This window comes from Mustela nivalis (assembly GCF_964662115.1).
Source record: "Mustela nivalis genome assembly, chromosome: X".
Classification (NCBI taxonomy): Eukaryota; Metazoa; Chordata; class Mammalia; order Carnivora; family Mustelidae; genus Mustela; species Mustela nivalis.
The window spans coordinates 16,090,877-16,116,012 of NC_139040.1; the positions used below are offsets into that span (position 1 = coordinate 16,090,877).

The 25,136-nt window shown below is 39.2% G+C and overlaps 1 protein-coding gene and 1 pseudogene across 5 annotated transcripts in view; one reads left to right on the forward strand and one right to left on the reverse strand.

The window, feature by feature from the left end:
• Positions 1 to 25,136, reverse strand: part of LOC309856438 (P2R1A-PPP2R2A-interacting phosphatase regulator 1-like) — a 66,735-nt gene that overhangs the window by 37,447 nt on the left and 4,152 nt on the right. For all 4 annotated transcript variants that reach the window (XR_014307206.1, XM_082717659.1, XM_082717657.1 and 1 more), the window contains exons 3-5: positions 20,957 to 21,032; positions 18,354 to 18,440; positions 7,394 to 7,456 (exon numbers count right to left, since the gene is read on the reverse strand). Coding sequence is in view for 3 of the 4 variants with exons in the window: in XM_082717659.1 (XP_082573785.1) it covers positions 7,394 to 7,456; positions 18,354 to 18,440; positions 20,957 to 21,032 (226 nt within the window). In the remaining variant the exon portion in view is untranslated. The remainder of the gene's footprint in view (positions 1 to 7,393; positions 7,457 to 18,353; positions 18,441 to 20,956; positions 21,033 to 25,136) is intronic.
• Positions 9,113 to 10,316, forward strand: LOC309856586 (annexin A2 pseudogene; annotated as a pseudogene). The gene is made up of 2 exons: positions 9,113 to 9,160; positions 9,341 to 10,316. The product of its transcript is annotated as an annexin A2 pseudogene (transcript).

Below are 25,136 nucleotides of genomic sequence, written 5' to 3' on the forward strand. Positions count from 1 at the left end.
ATAGCTATTATTTTAAAATGTAGAAAGTAACAAGTGTTGGCGAGAATGGGGAGAAATTGGAACTCTTATACATTGCTGGTGGGAATGTAAAGTGGGGCAGACTCTGGAAGACAATTTGATGGTCTCTCAAAAAGTTCAATATTGTATTACCCTACAGTCCGCCAATCCTGTTCCTATGCATATATCCAAGGGTATTAAAAAAGGGACTCAAACAGGTCCTTACATACCAATGTTCATTAGGAGCACTATTCACAATAGCCAAAAGGTGGAAACAACCCAAGTGTTCATCACCAGATGAATGGATTTAACCCACTGAGCCACCCAGGCGCCCCCCCCTTTTTAAAGATTTTATTTATTTATTTGACAGACAGAAATCACAAGTAGGCAGAGAGGCAGGCAGAGAGAGAGGAGAAAGCAGGCTCCCTGCTGAGCAGAGAGCCCGATGTGGGGCTTGATCCCAGGACTCTGGGATCATGACCTGAGACCAGATGAATGGATTTAAAAATGTGATATATACAATGGACTTATCATTTAGCCATGAAAAGGAATGAAGTTCTGACACATGCTACAACATGGATGAACACTGCAAGAGTTATTTTAAGTGAAATAACAAACACAAAAGAATGAGTATTGTATGATGCCACTTTGATGAGGGTACCCAGAATAGCCGAATCTTCATAAAGACAGAAAGTAGAACAGAGGTTACAGGACACTGAGGTTCAATAGGAAGTTATACTGAATGGGTATGGAATGTCTGTTTGGCATGATGAAAAATTTCTGGGAAACGAAAAGTGGTGATGGTTGCTCAACATTGTGAATGTACTTAATAACACTGAATTGTACCCTTAAAAATGGTTGAAATGGCTTTAAGAAATTGCACAGTCCAAATTCATCCTAGTATTTTTAAAAACATAATTCACATATAATAAAGTATCTAGGATAGTGCTGGGCAAATAGGGTGCTAAATATTATGGGGAACAGAAAATAAGAGGATGAGCTTTTCCTAAAATGGCCTAAAACCACGTTTGAGAGCTAAGTTTTATATGCATTAAGTTGGTGCTCTCCAAAGTAAGCATGATCATAGTCCAGGAAGTATACAAGGTGATCCACTGAAAAGCAAAAAGCAAAACACAGAAATTCAATTTATATATTTTAAAATCTAGGATACTAAGGAATTCAGGTTTGCTAATAGTCTACAGTTTGACATAGGTGCCCTCACTCAGCCCAGAGGGTTCCAAGATCTTGCAAAACACCAGCATGTTTTTGGTCTTTAGCTAATTATAACTAATTGCAAGTTAGGTGGCCATATGGATATATTACCCAGTTTTAATTAAACCAAGTTTCACAAAACAGACAAGTATCTTAACAAGATTTCTATAAAGAAATGTTGGACAGAAGATATGTAATACAAGTCTAAGCGAATGACAAGGAAATGACAAAGGTGAAGCTCCTACCTAGCACAGTGCACATCATCTGCCACCTTCCTCTAAAAACACAATGCTGAGCTAATCTCTATCGAGGCACAGGCTAAAATAATTTTAAATCATGAAGACTACTGGAAATATGAACTCATATTGACTCTCAATGATGAACTGTAGTTAATAAAATACAATTTAAAATGTTCCAAAAATATCATTTCATCTTTAGTTCATCCTTTTTACATTTGTATTTTGCATATATTCAATGATTCACATGATATACTAGCTTAGTAGTATATGTCCATCATGTTTTGGAAGGATATATTATTTACATATATTGGAAGGATGTGTTAAAATATTTTGTACTGTTGCAGTGTATGATCAAAAGAATTTAAATATTCTTGTCAATATAAGCGATACGTGGGGCGCCTGGGTGGCTCAGTGGGTTAAAGCCTCTGCTTTTGGCTCAGGTCATGGTCCCAGGGTCCTGGGATCGAGCCCCGCATCGGGCTCTCTGTTCAGCAGGGAGCCTGCTTTCCTTCCTCTCTCTCTGCCGGCCTCTCTGCCTACTTGTGATCTCTGTCTGTCAAATAAATTAAAAAAATATATATATATATATATATTTAAAAAAATATAAGCGATATGTTATGGGTAGTCTGGAAGAGAAAAGTGGCTTGAGTTGTGTGAATTAAAATGTGATCTAGGGGATGCCTGGGTGGCTCAGCTGGTTAAGTGTCTGCCTTTGGCTCAGGTCATGATCCTAGGGTTCTGGGATCGAGCCCCACATCGGGTTCCTTGCTCAGTGGGGAGCCTGCTTCTCCCTCCACTGGCCAGGCTCCCCCTGCTTGTGGTCTTTCTCTCTCCCTCTCTGACAAATAAATAAATAAATAAATAAATAAATAAATAAAATCTTAAAAAATATAAATAAAATGTGACCTAGGCCTTGAAAGTGGTTTAAAACATAGACAAACCCAGGGAGAAGGGGAAGGTATTCCAAGCAGAAGGAACCATGTGAACAAAAGCTTAGAGGGAAAGAACATGGCAGGTTTCAGGGTAGTGAGACTAGGTTGACTGAAAGGGAGTGTGTTACGAAGTAATGAGAGATAAAACTGGCCAAATTTCTAGGATCTTAAGTAACTGAAGGGTTTGAGCTTAAAGAGTTTGGGCAGAATAGGATAGTTGTTAGGACCACAGGATTTGGAGCCCAATAGAACTAGGCTGAATCTCAACTCTGTAACTTATTACCTGTGCAACCCTAGGCAAGTGATGGAACTTGAGCCTCGGTCTCCTTGTCCACATGAAGATGATGATAAGAACTGAGGATAATGACATGGGTATACCGTTCTTTTCCACAGTGCCTGGCAACCTGTGTAAGCAAGCACTCACTACAGCCTAGCTATTCTTAATCTTACTCCTATTCGATAGGTAATGGGAAGCCATTATAACTTTTTGCACAGGGGAGAAAAGGTGAAAATGATGTCTTCGAGAAATTATCTTGGTGTTGGTTGTAGAAGTTGGATTATACTGGCAGAGATAGGAAATCTCCTAGAATATTATTAGGGTAATCTGGACCCAAGGGACAGAAGGAAGTGGGAACAGAGAGGATGTTGTCAAGGAAGAATTAATAGGATTAGATGCCTAATTAGATACAGGAGAAAAATAAGGAAGAACTGAAGGTGAACCCGGAGCTTCCAGTTATTTTGATGTCATTACTGAAAATGAGGGAAATCAGGAAAGGAAGTTTAAGAAGTTAGTCTTTTAAAACAACAGAATAACAGTAAATCTTTCCAACAAAATGTAAGGTTAATATAGTCCTTCCATTTAAGACTTATGTAGGTGTTTTCCTGTAGTGAGAAGCTCAAAGTATTTTGTAATTTACTTAATCAACAAGAGCAATCTTTCCCAAAGTAGGACAAGATTTTGCCCATTGTTCCTCCCATGGAAAGTTGGGAGCATTAGCCAACATCAGCTATTTCGATGGTTGTTAGTAAAGGTAGGCTGACTCTTTTATTGTTTATATTTTAAGGTCAAGAGCCATGTAACTGTCAAGGGCAAAGAGTACTGTATGCTAGAAACCCAGCTTAAGGAGAATTGCTACACTTTGAGCGCTAAGCTTAGCTTTCAGGTTTTTAGGCTCCAAGGTAAAAATGGAAACAGTAAGTTAGCCACTAGTGCTCTCGGAAGGTGAGTATGCCTGAGAGATTTGAGTTGCCCAGTGCTGGCACAGTGCTTAACAAATGCTTGCTGGAAGAATGAAACGATTTGTAAACTAAGACCAAATTAAACATTTCTTCCTAAAAAAGACTAGGTACTTGGTAGGTTTCAAGGAAGACTGAAAAAAACGTATCACTGAAATCTAATGCCTCTGCTTTCCTAGACTGTGGAAACTAAACTGTGGTATCTGAATGGTTCCTATCAAAATCATGCCTGGCGCTCCTAGCATCATCTGTTTCCAAAGCTTTGTTTCATAAAGTTCCCTTACATTTGTGTCGAAACCCAGTTTAATTTATCCAAACCAGGTAAGATAAAACAAAGACTGTAGTATGTGTTGCTAAAGTTTACATTTGTGAAGGTGTAAAAGCAAGAGATGCTAGAAATGCAGCGGTAAATATGGAAGTAGATGATTTGCCTGATCACTTAAGGCACTGCAGAAAAAAGTCACATTCTTACTGGGTATTGGTGATTTTATATCCTCCTGAACAAGGCAGGAAATAAGGCAAAGTTTTAGAACCATACACTGTGAACAAACTGTTGTGGGTGGAATTGTGTCCCCCTAAAATCTAGTATGCTGAAGTACTAACCCCCAGGGCCTCAGAATATGACTTCATTTGGAGATAGGGTATTTGCAGAGGTAATCAAGTTAGAGCAAGGTGATGAGGATGGGCCCTAATTCAGTACATGTTCATAAAAAAGGAGACAGACATATGTGAAAACGCCATCTGAACATGAAGATGGCTATTTACAAGCCAAGGACAGAGGCCTGGAACACATAGGCGCTTCTCTCACAGCTCTAAGAAACCAATCATGCCAACACCTCGATTTCACACTTCCAGTCTCCAGAGCTGTGCTCAACTAAATTTCTGTTGTTTGAGCCCCCCTGTTTGTGGTATTTTGTTGTGGCAGTCCTAGCAAACTAATACACAAACTACTTCAGCAGGGTGGTTAACTTATCTTTAGTGTTTCAGGGTAGGGAACTAAAAGCTGAGTGATTCCAAACCTCTTGAAACATAAACTTGATTATTACTAGGAAAGGAAAATTACATAAAAAGAACAGTTCCTGAACACTTAGCAAAGTACTATGTGTTTAGAGAATTAATTTCCATGGTCACTACCTCACAATGTATACATAAATCATCATGTTGTGCACCTTACACTTAGACAATGTTATATGTCAATTACATATCAATAAAGTTGTGGGGGGGCAAAAATAACTTCCAACTTCATTTTCTCAAGCTCCCTAAAACCTAAAAACAGCTACCAGCCCCAGTTGAGAAGAAATTATCCACTAACTGCCTGCTAGGAAAGGGGCAACCTAAATCATACACTGACTTAAATGCTAACCCAAAACCTAATACTGACTTGCACTGTGTGTTTATTTAAAAGTAAAAGAAAATGTAATCAACTCAGTTTATAGCAAATGCAGGGAACAAAAGAGCCTATTAAACACCACATGGAAGCAGAATCAGAATCTGGGGCAGTCTACAGGACAAATGGCCTCGCTTCTTCAATAAGTAAGTGGCGCAGAACAAAAAACAGGAGGGGAAAGGAATGTTTTAAGTAAAAGAGAGCTCCTGGGTGGCTCAGTGGGTTAAGCGTCTGCATATAGCTCAGGTCATGATCTCAGGGTCCTGGGATTGAGCCCCACATTAGGTTCCCCACTCAGTGGGGAGTTGGGTTTCTCCCTCTGGCCCTTTCCTGCCTTGTGCTCTTTCTCTCTCTCTCTCTCTCTCTAATAAATAAACAAAATCTTAAAAAAAAAAAAACCCAGAGATCTGAGAGATCATGGTTGGAACATGTTTCAATCAGTAAAAAAGACATTTTAAAGAATAGTGAGAATTTTAACATGGACTGCTTATTAGACGACATTAAAGAATAACTTAATTTTGCTAGCTATAAGGATGGCATGGTGATTATGTAAGGAAAAAAGTCCTTCTCAGAGATTCATACTGAGTGTTTGTGGGTAAAAAGAGATCAGGGATTTACTTTCAGGCATCCTCTTCCCCAAAAGGTTAATAAGTTCAATAGCTAAAAAAAAATCACGGTTAAAGAATGCATATAAAGAGGGGCGCCTGCGTGGCTCAGTCTGTTAAGTGTCTGTCTCTTGATTTCAGCTCGGGTCATGATCTCAGGGTCATGAAATTGAGCCCTATGTTGGGCTCTGCCCTGGGCATGGGGCCTCATGGGGCCTACTTGGGACTCTTGTTCTCCTTCTTCCTCTGCCCCTCACCCCTGTGTTCATGTGCTCCCTCTCTCAATCTCAAAAAAAAAAAAAAAAAAAAAAAAGCATGCATACAAAGAAATACGCAATTTAAGATATCTATCAGACCATTAAGCTGCTAAAAATAAGTTTTGGTTTTCCATTCAATCAGTACCCAGATTGAAAGCCAATATTATTTCTGTTTTCCCATTTAATTCACATTCTACTTGTGTTTCATTTAAAATGTTTGTAACATATATTATGTCACTATGGAGATAGATTGCTTTATAATTTACTGACCAGTTAAAATTTTCTTGGTTTCAAGCTTCATAATCAAATGGCAACATGTAACCAATTTTCAAAAATTTATCTTGATTTCAAGCTTTATAATCAAATAGCAACATGCAATCAATTTTTAAGTATTGATCTCATTTAGGGGAAGCAACAAAACAAATTGCACAGATAAACCAGAGGTCATCCTACCTACTAACTTAAGGTTCTTTCATTAAGAACTTCTAAAAGAGCTTCCTATTCTCAAAGACAGTTAAAGAACGTTTTATCTACTAAAAAGCAAAAGGATCTTTTTACCATACTTGTTTGCTCCTGGATGACAGGCTAGAATTTAGGGAAGCCATGGTGGGAAAGGGAAAGAGGGAAAGAAAGCAGGAGCTGGAGTCCTAAGCCCCAGGCTCATGAGATACTATGGCTTTTGTGCCACTGAAGTAGGGAAAGGGTAGCTGGAAAGGAATCCAGTAATTTAGGGCTAAATCTGGCTCTGACATTCACTAACTCTAAACATTGGGTAATTTATGAAATTTCTCCTATTGTTAATTTCTGATCTTACGTTGTGAGATAAAATGAGAGCACAGATGTAAAATACGTATTTTAGAGCTAAGTGAATAATAAGTGCTTCGTAACAGTTAAGCCCCCCTTGAACAAAAGTCTGTTTGTAGTTGGGTCAGAAAAATCCTACCACCTGTGGCAGAGTGGCGATTTGATCTTTTGAGTTCTGTGGCTAATCTTTGGATAATTAAAAGGTTTAACTGTGTATTAGGCATTTGCTTTTAAACACACACACACACACACACACACGCACGCACGCACACATACAGGCCTGCACAAAACATAAGCCAGTAAGGTACAATGTGTCCCTGAACTCAGATCACTAAGCAATTACACAAAATGGTAGCATAAAGGCCATTTCATCCATCAAAAAAAATTCACCTGATGGTTTTTAGAAAAAATGATAATTATGGTCATTATGAACCTAAAAATTAATAATCTTTTTTTCTTTGTGACCTCTGAAAGAGGCCAGATCTGAGGCAGAAGAATATATCATCTTTCTGGAAACTATCAGTTTATTAAAATAGGTAATAACCCAAAGAAATACAGGACTTCTTAGTTGTTTTTATTTTAGAGGAACCATTCCTGGAATTAGAATCATTTGTGACCTCATTTAGAATTACAGAACCATAAGTATTTTTTCCCATAGGTATTTTTTTAAGGAAAAATAGTTTTCTTTTTACTGAACAGCTATCAGTTTTGAAAGTCTTCTTACCTGTTTGATTTGATGAAGGCGACCAAAGGAAGCATGGATGGGGATGGGAGAAGGTGGTAAAAACTGAAATTTAAAATATAAAAGTCAATACCTGAAGCTGACATAACACTGAATGTTAATCATACATCAATAGAAGAATAAATAGAAGTTGAGCTGGCTCTAATGTTTCTGATTAATTATTTCTAAACATTAATTAAGTCAATGTTGAATCACCACCTAAAATGTCTGAATGTCTAATGCACGTTAGCAACAGTATAAGTTAGGTTTAAAATTAAATATTAAAAGATCCAATTGACTCTTGACTGAAAATTATACTAGCCAAAAGTATGTGTGTGTATATATATACATATACATATATGTAGGTATGTATATGTATGTGTGTATGTGTGTGTATATGTGTGTGTGTGTGTGTACAGAACAAAATAACTGTTAACATAAGAGGTACTGGGCAGAACATCAACAGAACATTTTGTTTATCTCTACTTTCCCTTTCTCAAGGCACTGGATCTTAAAACCACTTCATTTTTTTCTTGCCAGATTTACCTTGCAACAAACAAACAAAGCAACCCCATCACATATCTTAGAACCTAGCTGAAGAAACCATACTTTCATAATATAAAATGACTTAAGGCGGTCACTTCCAAGTAGCTCAGTACATTTTCTCTTGCTTGTTCAGATACTTGTCATCTAGATTACTTTCTCCTGTTCCGTCTTATCGCAAAACTTATGAGGACCCACGCAAGAGGGGAATGAAAGAATGGACAGATTTAAAGCTAAGTGTGAAAATGAGTCTTGAAAAGTACCTTTAGAATTCATTTATCCATTCTACCTGTATCCTGGTTAGTTCTTGAAATGCCAGATAATGAATCTAGCATATCTTACTTTTACATTATATCTTAAGAACATAATGAGTTGTGCATTCAGAAATATTTAATGAGGCAAACCACTGTACTAGACCTTGAAGATCTAAAGAGAAATAAAACGTTTTCCTGTCCTTGAGAAATTTAAAGTGTAGGTAGGGCAAATTAGACCATAGGTCAGTGTTAGAACTAGTTATGATTTGTGTGAAGTCAAGGAACAGAGGCTGTATCTCCATCTGGGGTTCCTGGGGAAGGCTTCACAAAGGAGGGTAGGAATTCGATAGACAGGGAAGAGGTAGCAGGGTATTTCAGGGAGTGGGAAAAGATGCTCAGGTAGAGGCATGTTTGGGGAACAGAGAGATTCAGGGTGGCTGAAATTTGGTACATGATAGGGCATGAAAGGATAGGGCAAATTTGGGGAAATCTGGCTGAAACCAGATTATGGATTTTGGATTTTAGCCTTTTGAGCCCAATAGGAAACATAAAGCATAGATCCTTCTGAGTTCTTAAAACTCAGAACTATTTTGTTTTATTTTTAAAGATTTCATTTACTTATTTGACAGAGAGAGAGAGACATCAGTGAAACAGGGAACACAAGCAGGGGGAGTGGAAGAGGGAGAAATAGGCTCTGCACTGAGCAGGAACCCCCATGCAGGGCTCAATCCCAGGATCCCAGGATCATGACCTGAGCCAAAGGCAGACACTTAATGACTGAGCCACCCGGGCACTATCATACTGAATAGTGCCACTGCCCTAAGAACCCTCTGAGTCCCACCTATTCATCCTGATCTTTTTTCCCAACGGAAACTGACTTACTTTTTTCTCATTATAAAGCAATACACGCCCAGTATAGAACATAATGAATGGGGAAAAAACCAGCAGCACCCACTATCCAGAGATGGCCATAGTAAATATTTCAGTGTTTCCTTTTCCAGACCTGGATCCTCCCACACATTCTATCCTGCAGTTTGGGTATTTTTTTCTTTATATTTTAATACATTCTGGCTCTGCATCTTGAGATGCTAGCAGCTTTCAACTTATGGGCCAGCATCTTCCAAAATGTCCACTGTTCACACTCCGCTGAGAGGGTGACCACTCTATACCCCCAAATACATACAGGTCAGTCAAAACATACACCAACTTTGAAATCAAGTGTAATGCTTTGAACACTGAAATGGTATCAAGGCTATAATTTGGATGAGGTAACTGTCATCAACATACTGACCAACCACAGTAATGAGGATAAACAGGATATTGCCTTCACCTACCAGACAAGGATCAAAAAGGAATCTGCATCAGCATTGAACTCAGCCTTGCCTAGATGCCTGGCCACATGGAGAAGGTGATTTGGGGCCTACTGAAAAAACACCTGCTCAGTATGCAGCTTCCAAGCTGAAAGCCTCGCTGATGAACATGCTGAGAACTGAGGAGAGCTCCCTTACTGAGATCATCTGCTCCAGGGCCAATTAGATGCTAGAGGAAATTAACAGTTTATAAGGAAATGTACAAGACTGATCTGGAGAAGGACACTTTTTCCAACACATCTGGTGACTTCTGCAAGCTGATGGTTATCCTTGCGAAGAGCAGAAGAGCAGAGGATGGCTCTGTCTTTGATTATAAACTATTTGACCCTAGATGCCTATGATCTCTAATGCTGGAGTGAAGAGGAAAGAACTGATGTTCCCAAGGTGATCGGCATCTTGACCAAGCGAGTATGCATCACATCCAGAAAGAATCTGAAAAGTACAAGAGCTACAGCCCTTATGATCAAGGAAGAGGTCAAAGAGACCTGGAAAATGCTTTTCTGAACCTGGTCCAGTGTATTCAGAACAAGCTGTCCTATTTTGATGACTGAATGTGTGATTCCAAGAAGGGTAAGAGGGGTCATGATAAGGTCCTGATTAGAATCACGGTCACCCACAGAGAAGGAAGGGGACATGTTGAAAATTAGGTCTGAATTCAAGAGAAAGTATGGCATGTCCCTGCACTATCACATCCAGGAAGACAGTAAGGGCAACGACCAGGTGTGGCTGTGCCTGGGGGCAGAGCGGAAGAAAATGTGAGTGTCCGAGTGGTGCTCCTGTGCCTCCAGCTACCAATTCTAGAAAATCAGCTTGCTACAAACAGCCCCTCGTGTCCATCCCTGTGAGGATGACATCAGCATTGCCCCTCAACCCAACTTTATTTTACTTGCCTAGGCATTGCCTGGCTTTCCCCACTAGTCTCTCCTTTTAGCAAAAGAAATGACAGTTCAAGGAGTTGAAAGTGAAATCTATGATGTGAAACACTTTGCTTCCTGTGTATTGTGTTATAAACAGATAAATAAACTGAATTTTTACTGTAGAAACAAAACAAAAATAACTTCATACATTCCACATATCACTCCATGTTAAAATTTACCTGCAACACCATTTTTATTTTCATTTTTTATATTTTATTATAAGTAAGCTCTACACCAAATGTGGGGCTTGAACTCATGACCCTGAGATTAAGAGTCACATGCTCTATCGACTGAGTCAGCCAGGCACCCCACCTGCAACATCATTTTTCAAGGCTGAATATTATATCATCTGAATGTACCATAGTAAGAAGCATGCATTAATTATGTGCCCAGCATGTCTTATCTCACTCAATTCTCACAACCCCATGATGTAGCCATTATTATTGTCCCCATTTTATTTTATTTTTAAAAAACATTTTATTTATTTATTTATTTGTCAGAGAGAGAGAGAGCGTGCACACACAGCAGGCAGAGTGGCAGGCAGAGGGAGAGGGAGAAGCAGGTTCCCTGCTGAGTAGGGAGCCCAATGCAGAACTCGATCCCAGGACCCTGGGATCATGGCCTGAGCCAACTTCAGCAGCTTAACCGACTGAGCCACTCAGGCGTCCCTATTATCCCCACTTTAGAGATTAGAAAACTGGGGGCCAGAGAAATTAGGCAACTTATTCAAGTGCATAGAGCTAGTAGTTGCCAGAACTGGATTCAAACACGGATAATGAAAGCTCATTCACTTCATCTATCCCTAACCATTCATATTGTTGCCACATTTTTTTGCTCACTCATAATACTATGATAACAACTTTTTTTTAAGATTTATTTATTTATTTATTTGACAGAGAGAAATCACAAGTAGTCGAAGAGGCAGGCAGAGAGAGAGAGAGAGGGAAGCAGGCTCCCTGCTGAGCAGAGAGCCCGATGCGGGACTCGATTCCAGGACCCTGAGATCATGACCTGAGCCGAAGGCAGCGGCTTAACCCACTGAGCCACCCAGGCCCACTATAATAACAACTTTAAAGCTAATCTTTGCACATATCCTTAATGAGTTCTTTAGGAGAAATTAACAGAGATGGAATTTCTGAGTCACAGTGCTATTGATATGCATTGCCAAATCGCATTCCAGAAAGCTTATACAAATTTACTTTCTTTCCTTTTTTTTTTTAAAGATTTATTCATTTATTTATTTGACAGAGAGAGAGAGAGAGGTCACAAGGAGGCAGAGAGGCAGGCAGAGAGAGAGGCAGAAGCAGGCTCCCCACTGAGCAGAGAGCCCAATCGATGCGGGGCTCAATCCCAGGACGCTGGGATCATGACCTGAGCCGAAGGCAGAGGTTTAACCCACTGAGCCATCCAGGTGCCCCACAAATCTACTTTCTAGCAGTGTATGAGAATATCAATTTTCTTCTACCTCTCCAACATTAGATATTATTACTAATTTAAAAAAATTGTACAGCCATTCTTAAAGCATGCTAATAAAAATAATCTATTTTCCAAAGCAAGTAGAAAATATTGTGATTTATCCACAGTTTGGGATATTTCCCCCAATGCTTCCCTTTATTAGCATTGATCACTGAGAAGCTGTTATACAGTGACATGCACCAAATCTGAAAAATATAGGTTTTCCCTGAAAAAAAAAAAAACATCAAATACACACACACACACACACACACACACTCACATCTTTCAAACACACAGAATTTCAATAAATCTAAGTCATGCTACTGATGCTCATGATGTTATCATTCAAACCCAGAAGTTCACCATATAAAATGTGAAACATTCTAATTGCAAAGACATGCTAACCTGAACTTCAATATATTCATATGCTCTATAAAAAGAAATTATGGTACTTTAGCTATATCATGATGACATGTTATAAAAAACAAAAGAAGAGAATTGCATGGTGTGGCAAACTGTCCCAAACTAACTATGAAAGACTTCCTGGAAGAGATTATCTTTAATTGAAATCTAAGGGATGGGAAGGAACTGGTTAGTTTTAGGTAAAGTTTTAGAATTTCCTATTGGAAAACGTTATCTTGACTCCACTCCAAATCTGCTAGAACTTGTATAGGAATTCAGTAAAGTGTCAGGATATAAAATCAATGCACAGAAATCAGTTGCATTTCTTTACACCAACAAGACAGAAGAAGGAGAAATTAAGGAGTCAATCCCATTTACAATAACACCCAAACCCATAAGATACCTAGAATAAACCTAACCAAAGAGGCATAGAATCTATACCCAGAAAACTATAAAGTACTCACAAAGGAAATTGAGGAAGACACAAAGAAATGGAAAAATGTTCCATGCTCATGGATTGGAAGAACAAATATTGTGAAAATGTCTATGCTACCAAAAGTCATCTACACATTTAATGAAATCCCTATCAAAATCCCATCCATTTTTTTTCAAAGAAATGGAACAAATAATCTTAAAATTTATATGGAACCAGAAAAGACCTCGAATAGCCAAAAGAATATTGAAAAAGAAAGCCAAAGTTGGTGGCATCACAATTCTGGACTTCAAGGTCTATTACAAAGCTGTTATCATCAAGACAGTATGGTACTGGCACAAAAACAGACACATAGATCAATGGAACAGAATAGAGAACCCAGAAATAGACCCTCAACTCTATGGTCAACTAATCTTCGACAAAGCAGGAAAGAATGTCCAATGGAAAAAAGACAGCTTCTTCAACAAATGGTGTTGGGAAAATTGGACAGCCACATGCAGAAAAATGAAACTGGACCATTTCCTTACACCACACACAAAAACAGACTCAAAATGAACAAAGGACCTCAATGTGAGACAGGAATCCATCAAAATCCTTGAGGAGACCACATGCAGCAACCTCTTTGACCTCAGCCACAGCAACTTCTTCCTAGGAACATCACCAAAGGCAAGGGAAGCAAGGGCAAAAATGAACTACTGGGAATTCATCAAGATCAAAAGCTTTTGCACAGCAAAGGAAACAGTAAACAAAACCAAAAGACAAATGACAGAATGGGAGAAGATATTTGCAAATGACATATCAGATAAAGGGCTAGTATCCAAAATCTATAAATAGCTTAGCAAACTCAACACCCAAAGAACAAATAATCCAATCAAGAAAGGAGCAGAGGACATGAACAGACATTTCTGCAAAGAAGACATCCAGATGGCCAACAGACACATGAAAAAGTGCTCCACATCACTCGGCATCAGGGAAATACAAATCAAAACCACAATGAGATACCACCTCACACCAGTCAGAATGGCTAAAATAAACAAGTCAGGAAATGACAGATGGTGGCAAGGATGCAGAGAAAGGGGAACCCCCGTACACTGTTGGTGGGAATGCAAGCTGGTGCAACCACTCTGGAAAACAGCATGGAGGCTCCTCAAAAAGTTGAAAATACACTACCCCATGACCCAGCAATTGCACTACTGGGTATTTACCCTAAAGATACAAATGTAGTGATCCAAAGGGGCACATGCACCCTAATGTTTATAGCAGCAATGTCCACAATAGCCAAACTATGGAAAGAACCTAGATGTCCATCAACAGATGAATGGATAAAGAAGAAGTGGTATATATATATACATACACACACACACATACATAAAACGAAATACTATGCAGCCATCAAAAGAAATGAAATCTTTTCATTTGTGACAACGTGGATGGAACTAAAGGGTATTATGCTTAGCGAAATAAGTCAATCGGAGAAAGACAACTATCATATGATCTCCCTGATATGAGGAAGTGCAGATGCAACATGGGGGGGGGTTGTGGGGTAGGAAAAGAATAAATGAAACAAGATGGGATCTGGAGGGAGACAAACCATAAGAGACTCTTAATCTCACAAAACAAACTGAGGGTGGCCAGGGGGAGGGGGGTAGGGAGAGGGTGGTGGGGTTACGGACATGGGGGAGGGTATGTGCTATGATGAGTGCTGTGAAGTCTGTAAACCTGGCAATTCACAGACCTGTACCCCTGGGGCTAATAATACATTATATGTTTATAAAAAATTTTTAAAAATTATTTTTTAAAAATGTTATCTAGGAAATCCTGAGAGGACTGTCTGACTAAAATTGATGAGATCAATAGGAATGTAGTGTGAAATGTCTGGGGAGGGTAGGATTTGAACTTGAGCTATAGACTCATAAGCCACAAAATGTAGATTAAATATTGAACTTGGCTGATTTTTTAGGAATAACATGGAAAATTAGTTGGAGAAAAGAAGGCTTCTGGAAGACAATCTCCCACAGGTTAAGCACTACAGGTGGTGTTTGCAAGGGAATTACCTTAGATAACTTTTTAAAATATATTTTTTGAAGATTTTATTTCTTTATTTGTCAGAGAGACAGAGACCGCACAAGCAGGAGGAGCAGCAGGCAGAGGCAGAGAGGGAAGCAGGCTCCCGGCTGAGCAAGAGGCCGGATGCAGAACTTGATCCCAAGACCCTGGAGTCACGACCTGAGCCAAAGGCAGACGCTTAACTGACTGAGGCATCCCTAGATAGTTTTTCTACATGAAATCAAGTATTAAAATAGAAAGAAAGCACTTTTGAGACATCAATAAACCTCACTGGTGTCTTTCATGTAAAATTCTCATTGCGCCTGTTTATCACACTCTAGGAGCGGAGAGGAGGAGGAGTTCTTGGGAGGAAGCAAGAGAAACTGCACCAAGGAAGGAGGGCATGGGGCTGGGGAGGAGTGGGGGGCATTGGGGAGTGCGCTGGGTGAAGCAGATTCCCAAGCATTATCCTCACCGAAGGAATTAAGAAGGGAAAGATCAAGCTTACTTCCATTTAAAGGAGAAACCACAGAAAACTAATACTGTAAAGACCTTAAATTCTTTGAAAACAAGTTTAACTTTACTATGTTTGCTATTTTTAACCCATTCCTTCTGTACTTACTAGAGCTAAAGCACTTAGCAAATCCAGAACAGGAGCTGTACGCTATGTTTCTCAATGCCTCTGCCTAGTTCCTGCAATGACTGACCCTGAACATGAACTGAATGTAGGCCAGCGGGATGGAGCATAAAGCAGGGCCAGGAATGTATCACACACTTACTACTGGGTGGGCCGTAAATTAAGTTTAGTTTGTAGTTGCCACATGAAAAGCAAAACCTAATCAGATAAATATCGGTAGCCATAAAATTAAAAGGGATAAAGTGTTCAAGAAGAGCACAATCATTTCTGCCAGGAAGAAGAAACATTTCTCCTGCTTTTCTTGGAGTAGGAGGGGGTGGAGATGGAGAAGAGATGTGGCTGCCCCAAATTCAACAGAGGTGCCAGGAAGAGAACTCCTAGTGGAAGAGTGGGGACCAGGCACACCAACCCTGGAGTTCTTAGGAAACACAGCGAAGGGACAGTCAGGGGAAGGCACGGTCCCTACGATCAGAAGAGGACTTTGGGTTTCTGCTCATCAGAAGTGAGGTGGAGTGATTTTTTGAGAGTGTGGAGGGAACTACTGGAGCTTAATTAAGAAAATAATTGTGAGAGAGCAGATTTTTACAAGGACTGGAAATGTGCATCTTTATCTGCATGTTAAATGGCTCCCGTGGTTCTTCAATGACCTCTACCACTGCATTTTTTTTCTAAAACACTTTTACCCATATTGAAATACACGAAAAGCAGTCCTGATTTTTTTAAAAAATTGTGATAAAATACACATAAAATTTGCCATATTAACCATCTTAAGTGTACAGTTCAGTAGTGTTAAGTATATTCATACTGCCGTGCAACCAATCTCCAGAACTCTTTTCATCTTGCAAAACCAAAATCCTATACCCATTAAATCACTCTCATGCCACCCCCAGTCCCAGCCTCTGGCAACCACCATTCTACTTGCTGTCTCTATGAACTCTGGGTTCCTGCGGCACCAATTTTAAGGACAGTCTAGTATGGGGAAAGCACCCTTACACTTAGGATTCATGTTATTACTCAACCATATGTGCATTTTTTCCAAAACAATTTCTATTTTGTAATGGGATATATCGGGATTTTGTTACTTCTGCTGAAAGCACTCTAATTACCATGTCATTCTCACAGACAATTCAGCTTATTTATCCCGAAAGCAAGTAACAACCTACGTAAGTCTTAGAATAATAACGAAGTGATATTTCAAACAAAATAAAAGCCTAAGGGGTGCCTGGGTGGCTCAGTAATTAAGCTTCTGCCTTTGGCTCAGGTTGTGATCCCAGGGTCCTGGGATCAAGCCCTGCATCAGGCTCCCTGCTAGGCGAGAAGCCTGCTCTCCCTCTCCCACTCTCCCTGTTTGTGTCTCTCACTTGCTGTGTCTCTCACTGTGAAATAAATAAATGAAATATTTAAAAGAAAAAAAAAAGCTTATGCATTACACTGTTACAGCAAGCTAAACCATTAAATCTTAAAACTCCCATCATCAAGTCAGTGTGAATGACATCAGTTCTGCCAAACACAACCGTTCTGCAAGATGGTTTTTTTGAAACATGTCTTATATTAAATTGAACCTTATGCCAATTAAGAGCCTAGAATTCCTAAGGAAAATTATGCATTTAAAAAATTGTCAGGTACATGTTTGCGCTCTATATGTACTATTGCTAATTAAACATCTAGTACTTATTGAGTACTTAGTATGTGTCAATACAGTGCTGAGTGCCTTATGCTGATTTTTTATATGCTGTAAGCATTTTTTAATTTTTTTTGTAAGAGCGAGAGCATATGAGCAGGAAGAGGGAGAGGGAGAAGGAGGCGCTCTGATAAGCAGGGAGCTCAATGCTGGGCTTGATCCCAGGACCCCGGCATTACGACCCGAGTTGAAGGCAGATGCTCAACCAACTGAGCCACCCAGGCGTCCTGCATTTTTTTTTCTCTAGACTATCGTAAGATACACATAACATAAAATGTACCATGTTAACCATGTTTAAATGCACCAGTGCAGTGGTGTCAAGTATATTCACACTGTTGTGCTATGTGCTCTTCAGTTTTTCTCTTTTTCTTCCAGTTTTTTTGAGATATTTTGCACTGATTAATGTACTCACATCAATAAATCCATATTCCCATCTTGCAGAAGAGGAAATTAAGGCATAGAAAGGGTAATGTGCAAGTGAATAACCAAGCTGGTCTGTATGACGCCACTTAGAGGCCCCCACTTCTCGGGCATTCTTCAGCCCAATCCAATCCGGCTTCATCTCACCCCACCCCTCTCTCCAAAGAACTTGTTTTTGAATATAAGAAATTCATTAGTAATCTCCATTTGGGTAACTCAAGGGACATATTTCGGTTTTTATCATGTTTGACCACTTGATAGCATACGACTTAACATTTTCCTTGTATTTTCATGGTACTACTAGTGATCTTTAAAGCCGTTTCCTGTAGCCTCTTTTTTTTTTTCCTTTTTTACTCTCCCCATAAATCACATTATTCATTCCCATAGCTTTAAATAAGGATCTACTGATGATGCCTAAATGTATGTCTCTAGCCCAGACCGTTATTCTGAGCTTCAAACTAGTATAACTAACATGTCTACCTAGAGATCTCAGAGAACTTCAAACTGAACATGTCCAACACTAAATTTATCTTCCCCTCTAAATCCACTCTTTTGGCAAAGTTTCCCCTCTTCTGTGGCCTCGCCAGACCCATCAGTTGCCCAAGTCAGAGGCCTAGTAGTCATCTTCGCCACCACCACGGCCCACCCTCCATCCAGTCTACCAGCAATTGATTCTACCTTTCAAATATCTCATGAATCTCCCACTCTTCTCCATGTCCATGGCCATAACAATAGCCTGGGTCACTGTACTTGCCTCCTCTGCAATCATCTCCTATCTCCTTTTGCCCAGTTCCAATCTACTTACCCCTTTGCAGTCAGAATAATCTTTTGAAGATGAAAATGCGGTCATGTCAATCACAGACTTGGAACTCTTCAATGGCATTGTATTGACCTTAGGAGGACAAAGCAAAAAATCTTTAGCATGACTTGGAAGGCCCTACGAGATCTTATACTAATCCCCATCTCCAGTCTCATCTCTCACCACTTCATCTCTACTTCCACACTGGCTAGAATGCACTTCTTTGAAATTCTCTACACACTCTATTCTCAATGTACTATACTCTCTTCTGTTTCTAGGCCTTCACACATGCCAATTTTTTAAAAATATCTTGTCTGTCCCTATGACCCACATCCCAAGCTAGTGAACTCCTACATATCAGTAAGATCTCAACTAAGGGAGGTCATTTCCTACCTATGCCTCTCAGACTAGGTTAGATCTCTCTGGCAACTAGATTAGGGCCTAATACATAGGAGATTGCTTAAAAAATTTTGTTGAATTGGCTGAGTAGAAAAGAAGAATGACTAGGTATGGAGGTCTTTGATAGACAAGCAAGTGCTCAATAAATACCATTAAATGAATGAGTAAATGAATAAGTAAATAGAAGGAAGATCTGTTTAATGAACAATTCTAACTTTTTCCCAGAATAATACTGCCTTTGTGGAAATAATATTGGATACCATTCTACAAAGAAGAAAATATCCAGTTTCTTTTTTAAATAAAATTTTAAAAGGTTTATTTATTTTAGAGAGAGAAGGAGGGCATGTGTGAGTGTGGAGGAGGGGCAGAGAGAGAGGCAGAGAAAGTTTCAAGCCGACTCCATGCTGAGCACAGAGCCTAGCGTGGGGCTCAATCTCACCATCCATAAGATTGCAACATGAGCTGAAACCGAGTCAGATGCTTAACTGACTACACCACCCAGGCACCCTGGAAAATATCCAGTTTCGAGATTAGGAGGCAATATTTTAAAATGGGTTCCAAGCTATAATATTTCACTAAAAATTCATGTAAGAGAAATCTATGAACAATTATATGTCAACAAATTAGATAATTTAGAAGAAATGGGCAAACTCCTAAAAAAAACACACAAATTACCAAAATGGCTTAAGAGAAAGGAGATTTTTCAACAGATCTGTAAACAAGTACAGAGATAGAATTTGTTTCAAAATGCCCCCAACAAAGAAAAGTCTAGGGCCGTATATGGCTTCATTGGTGAATTTCACCAAACATTTGAAGAAGAATCAATACCAATCCTACTCAAACTCTTCCAAAAACAGAAGAGGAACATTTCCTAACACATTCTATGAGATCAGCATTACTCTGATACCAAAGCCAGCAAAGATATTATAAGAAAAGAAAACTATGGACAAATGTCCCTTATGAATACATATGGAAAAATTCTCAACAAAATAATGGCAAGCCCAATCTAACAGTATATTAAAAGGATTATACAACAGAACCAAGTGGGATTGATCTCAGGAATGCAAAGGTGGTTCAATATAAGAAAATCAATGTAATGCATCATATTAACAGAGCAGAGGGGAAAATAACACATTATCATCTCGACAGATGCAGAAAGTATTTGAAACAATTCAACAAGCTTTCATGATAAAAATAGTAAGTAGGAATGGAAAGGTATTTCCCTAACACAATAAAGGGCATTTGACAAAACCTATAGCTAATATCATACGCAAAGTTAAAAGACTGAAAGCTTTCCACCTAGGGAACAAGACAAGGATGTGTTCTTTTTTTCTTTTTCTTTTTTTGAGGGGAGGATGAGGGAAGGACAGAGAGAGAAGCTCAAGCAGGCTCCATGCCCAGCACAGAGCGACATGGGGCTGGATCTCACGACCCTGAGATCATGACCTGAGCCAAAATCAAGGATCGGATGCTCAACAGACCAAGCCACCCAGGCACTCCAGGATGTCTGCTTTTTCAAAGAAAAGAGGGGTGGTCGCTGAACATTGTAAATGCGCTAAATGCCCCTGAATCGTACACTTCAAAATACTTAGCTGTATCTTAAATGAATTTCACATTAATAAGAAGATTCACATAGTGAATCATTTGTTCGTTTTGGTTTACTGATCTACAAGCATATTTCATATGTTTACAAGATAATTAGTAGATAAGAGCTATAATTTAGAGATTACATTATAACACCATGAAAAACAAACCTTATTTTCAATTCAAGATAAATGAGAGATAAAAGTTGAAGTAAAAGCCTAAAAACTACTCTTAGGAGAGCTTGCAAATTTTCCTCTCAAAATTAGAATGTTCTTTTAAAAATTGGAAGCCAGATGGTCTTATACATAATAACAAATCTCAATGTTAAATCCAGATGGGATTTAAAAGTTAATTCTGCCACAGCTGCAGCAAAGTAATCATAACTGTAGTTAACATATTTATTTTTCTTTCAGTGACGTTTAGATCCCTGTTGCTCAAACTGGGAACTTGTTGGAAATGCAAATTCTCAGGCCCCGCCCCAGACCCCCAGAACCAGAAACTCTGGGGTCGAGGGCCAGCAGTCTGTTTTAACAAGCCTTCCAGGTGCATCCTCAAGTATGAGGACCACTAGTTAAGACCAGTAGCACAAGTCTTGGCCAGTGAAGCTGCTACAAGCATTTTCTTACCAGACTATGTTGTGTCATAAGCGTTGGGTCATTTCTTGGAGTTACCATGTCAGCTTGGAACACCTGTGAGTTATCACTACGAAGAAAAAGAAAGCATTTGAAATCCATTACAAAAAAATTTTTTTTAAGAAATAAGATTTCAAATACTTAAACAGCAATGCCGTTAATGTAAATAGGTTCTTTGTGGAGACAGCTGTGCAGATGGAGAAATTAGAATGCGCATGCATGCACACACGCACGAGTGCACACACGCACACCCACACACACGTGCACACACAAAGCCTTAGTTGGCTGAGCCTAAACAAATCTCCGTGTAAGGAAAGGAATTCTCAAGCATGCCACTTTAACGCTAATCATGCTACCAAGAAGAAGTATAATTTATCGTAACCTTGGAAATGCATCATTTTCTGTATAAACCTGTAACTGATTTAAATTTATGATTGAAGCTACAATGTGCAGTCCCAATTCCCTCTCAACTCTGAAGTTTTCACATGAACAAGAGGGATAATCAGCAGCAGGGGTCACCAGAACGGAGATTTTTACAGATATGTTTTGTTTGACCTCTTCGGTATTAAAATGTTTTTAAGTTCATTGCACACACTCGAAATGCTGAGAGGTTTCCCACAGATAATCCAGATTCCAGATTTCTAGCTTCTGTTGAGAATTTGCAAGCTGTGTCCACACTGGGCCACATCCCCACATGGCAAACAACAGACGGGAGCTAAGCAACTGTCGCCTGCTGAAGCAGAGTCTGGTCTTCCTCAGCTTCCGATGGTGCCTCGGCCCTATTTGGGTTTGGGACCCTGAAGAAGTCTTTTCCTTTTTATGTCTTGTTTTTGTTTTAACTTTTTATTTTGAAGGAGTTTAAGATACACAAGACATTGCAAAAATACAGAGTTCCCATGTAGTTTTCATCCAGGTTTCCCTGATGACGGTAAGAAGACAGTGTTAACACTTCCTTTTTTTTTTTTTTTTTTTGCCATATCCAATCAGGTGCTAGGTCTCTCTTATAGCTATCTTTTTATTTATTTTATTTTTAATATATTTATTTATTATTCATATTTTTATTATTTATTAGATTTTATTTATTTATTTGACACAGAGAGACAGCCAGAGAGGGAACACAAGCAGGGGGAGTGGGAGAGGGAAAAGCAGGTTTCCCGCTGAGCAGGGAGCCCAACTCAGGGCTCATCTCAGGACCCTGGGATCATGACCTGAGCGGAAGGCAGACGATTAATGACTGAGCCACCCAGGTGCCCCTCTTACAGCCATCTTATCCTTTACAGGCTCCTTGCCAAAAACCAATTCCAAGCCTTTTTACTTTCCTACAGACTCTGCAATAGTCTGATTTGTCCCCTCATCTCGGTTTAGTCCCTATAGCAATCTACCTGCTCACAACTTTCAGTAAATCTTTATCATGAGCTGAGTTCAGTTCCATTCTTTACTACAATATCCAAAGCCCACCACCATTTAGCTCTAGACTTTTGGATTTCGTGGACTAGAAAAATTTCAAAACAAAATCTTGGCACAAACATAGAGTTGCTAACTATCTTTCCTTTGCCAGTAAGGTCATTAAAACAAAAATCCTACCATCTACCAACACCATTGTTTCATTTATGAAAGGACAATTTGGTATTAAAAAAATTATAACTGACAATCTCAGGATAAAGTACAGTCCTGCCCAGGAAAGGACAATTGGCCAATTATATCACAACATATTTAAGTACTCTGCTCTTAACTTTAAAAAAAAATATGGGTGGTGAAAAATTCACTCGGGGTCAGCACTGGTCAGCAGATGAATGTCTGGGAGCCAGTGATCCAGGCAGAGTTGACCAGCTCTCTGGAATACATCTGTTTTTCTGTCTGCAAGCTTATTCCATACACTCGGAATGCTGTCTGAGCTATCTAGCTCCCCTCTCCCCATCTGCCTCCTATCAATCCTTCAGCACCCATCTCATGCTTCTTCTCCAAGAACATTCTCCTTATTCCTCACCAATCCTGCTGTCATTTCTCACTCCGTTCTTCGAATCTCCCTAGCACTTTCTTTCTGTCCCTAAGCCTAGATCTTACTCTATCATATATTTAAGTCCTTTGATTACTTATTTGCCCTACTAAGTTAAAAGCTTACTGAGTCGAGATACAACTTTGCAGCATGGTCATTTGTATGTAACAGGCAATTATTCAGTATTTTATGAGCACATAGGTGTATATATGGGTCTAAGTTTTACTCCATTTTCCAGTCATTTTCTCCTATAAGAACAGGAATGGATTCTAGCAGTCATTTATAAGAGAGCTGGAGGGACACTAATGAGTTACATATTTCCACTTTTTTGTATGTTGTGGGGGGAATTCTTAAGGCTGGCACAATTATATTCTCCACTAAAATTTTGTCTGTCGATTTTAACAGGACTATAACTGAAAAAAATCATTGATGAAGTATATATTTCAATTGGTAGGTGTCATTCAACATGAATTCCTAAAATCCTAGTGATATCTACAACTGAGTTAAGTGCTACAGCTTAGAAAAAGTGAAGGCACTATAACTAGACACATGTTCAAGGCTCCACGTCAAATGACCAATAAGCAGCTCTAAATATCTAAACTGTAATATGTTTATGTCAGTTATATTGACAAAGCAACCATTCTCTATGGCCACTATTCTCTTTCCAGGTTTGTAAGAATTTAATAAAACAGATGGTCAGCAAACTTCTGCAAAGGGCCAGATAGTAAATATTTGAGGCTTTGTTGGATATCCAGTCTCTGTGCCAACTACTAAGGTGGGAAAGTGGCCCTGGACAATAAGAAGCAAATGGGCAAGGCCATGGTCCAGTAAAACTTTATTTACAAAATCAAGTAGCAGGATGGATTCGACCCACACATAGTTGTTTCACTTTCAAACAGTAAATGCAGGGTCAGGCTAGAGGTATTTATGGAGGGGGGAAGACACTGGCAGAAATCCTAGAACTTGCTCTAATCCTCCTAAGAGCCAGAGAAACGAGACAAAAAACAAACCTACTACCTTTAAACAAAGTTATTGACACCAGTAGTGAAGTCAGGTAAGTAGAGGGCTAAAGAGGATAAAGAACCAAGAGGTTCAAAACTTTTGACATTGGTTATTTTTATTAATACAAGATGTACACAAAACAGTGCAAGAACTTCTTTAAAAACAGCAATACTTGTATTAAAGAGTCAATATTTAAGGAACAAATTCTCCAAATTCTGGCACGAGAGATTGTATGTATATACAGGAAGCATGAAGCAAAACTGGAAAATTACTTGAAAGAGGTGCAACAATTATTTAGTGAGCAGTGAAAGAAACAAAGCAACAAGTACCGGAGGCTCTGTTAAGTGAAAGTGAGGGAAGTGAGCAATGTGCCTAAGTAACCGGAAGGAATGGAGGTGAACATGAATTCAACCGAGACGGTGTGTGATTCTACTCTAGATTGTTCTTGCTTCCCTGACCACACCCTAAACTGGCCACAACCGCACAAAATCTGCCCTCAGGAGATCATTTGGCCAAGTTCCCTGACCTCAGGCATGTCATGTATCATCCTTATGCTACCTCCTTTTGACAACTGGTCCACCTTGCAGTTTCTTGACCTTGAACTCCTACTAACTAGGTATATATGCAATTGCCTCTTACCTTTCTGTGCCAATTTTGCTTCATCCATCAGGAGCGGAAGCTACATAATTTGACACTGTAACTATGCTCTAATATGATTTTTAAAAATTTAAGTCCTTTGCAGAACAAAACAAAGCATGAAGGGATAACTGCCATCATTCTGTTTCTTGTTTGCAGCTTTTTTTTTTTTCATTTCATAAAGGCTTCCAATAAAACCAACATTCTCCCCCAAGTACTTTCTTCTAGCAGATCAGGTTCATAACAATTCATGTTTTCATACAACAGGATTAGAGTCAATCCTGGATTTATAGAATGTTCTTGTTTTCAGCCCAACATGCACAGCTGTGGCCCCTTTATTTCTCTATTTTAAAATATCATGTATTTTTTTTTTTTGCTTAATCTTACTTTGCTTTTCCTTTTATACAGTATATTCTTCTTTATCTCAAATGACCAGAAAGCTGCATTTGGTTAGAGTTAGTAAGCTTAGAAGCTGACAAGCACCTGGGTGGCCGTTTGTTAAGCGTCTGATTCTTGGTTTCGGCTCAGGTCATGGGATCA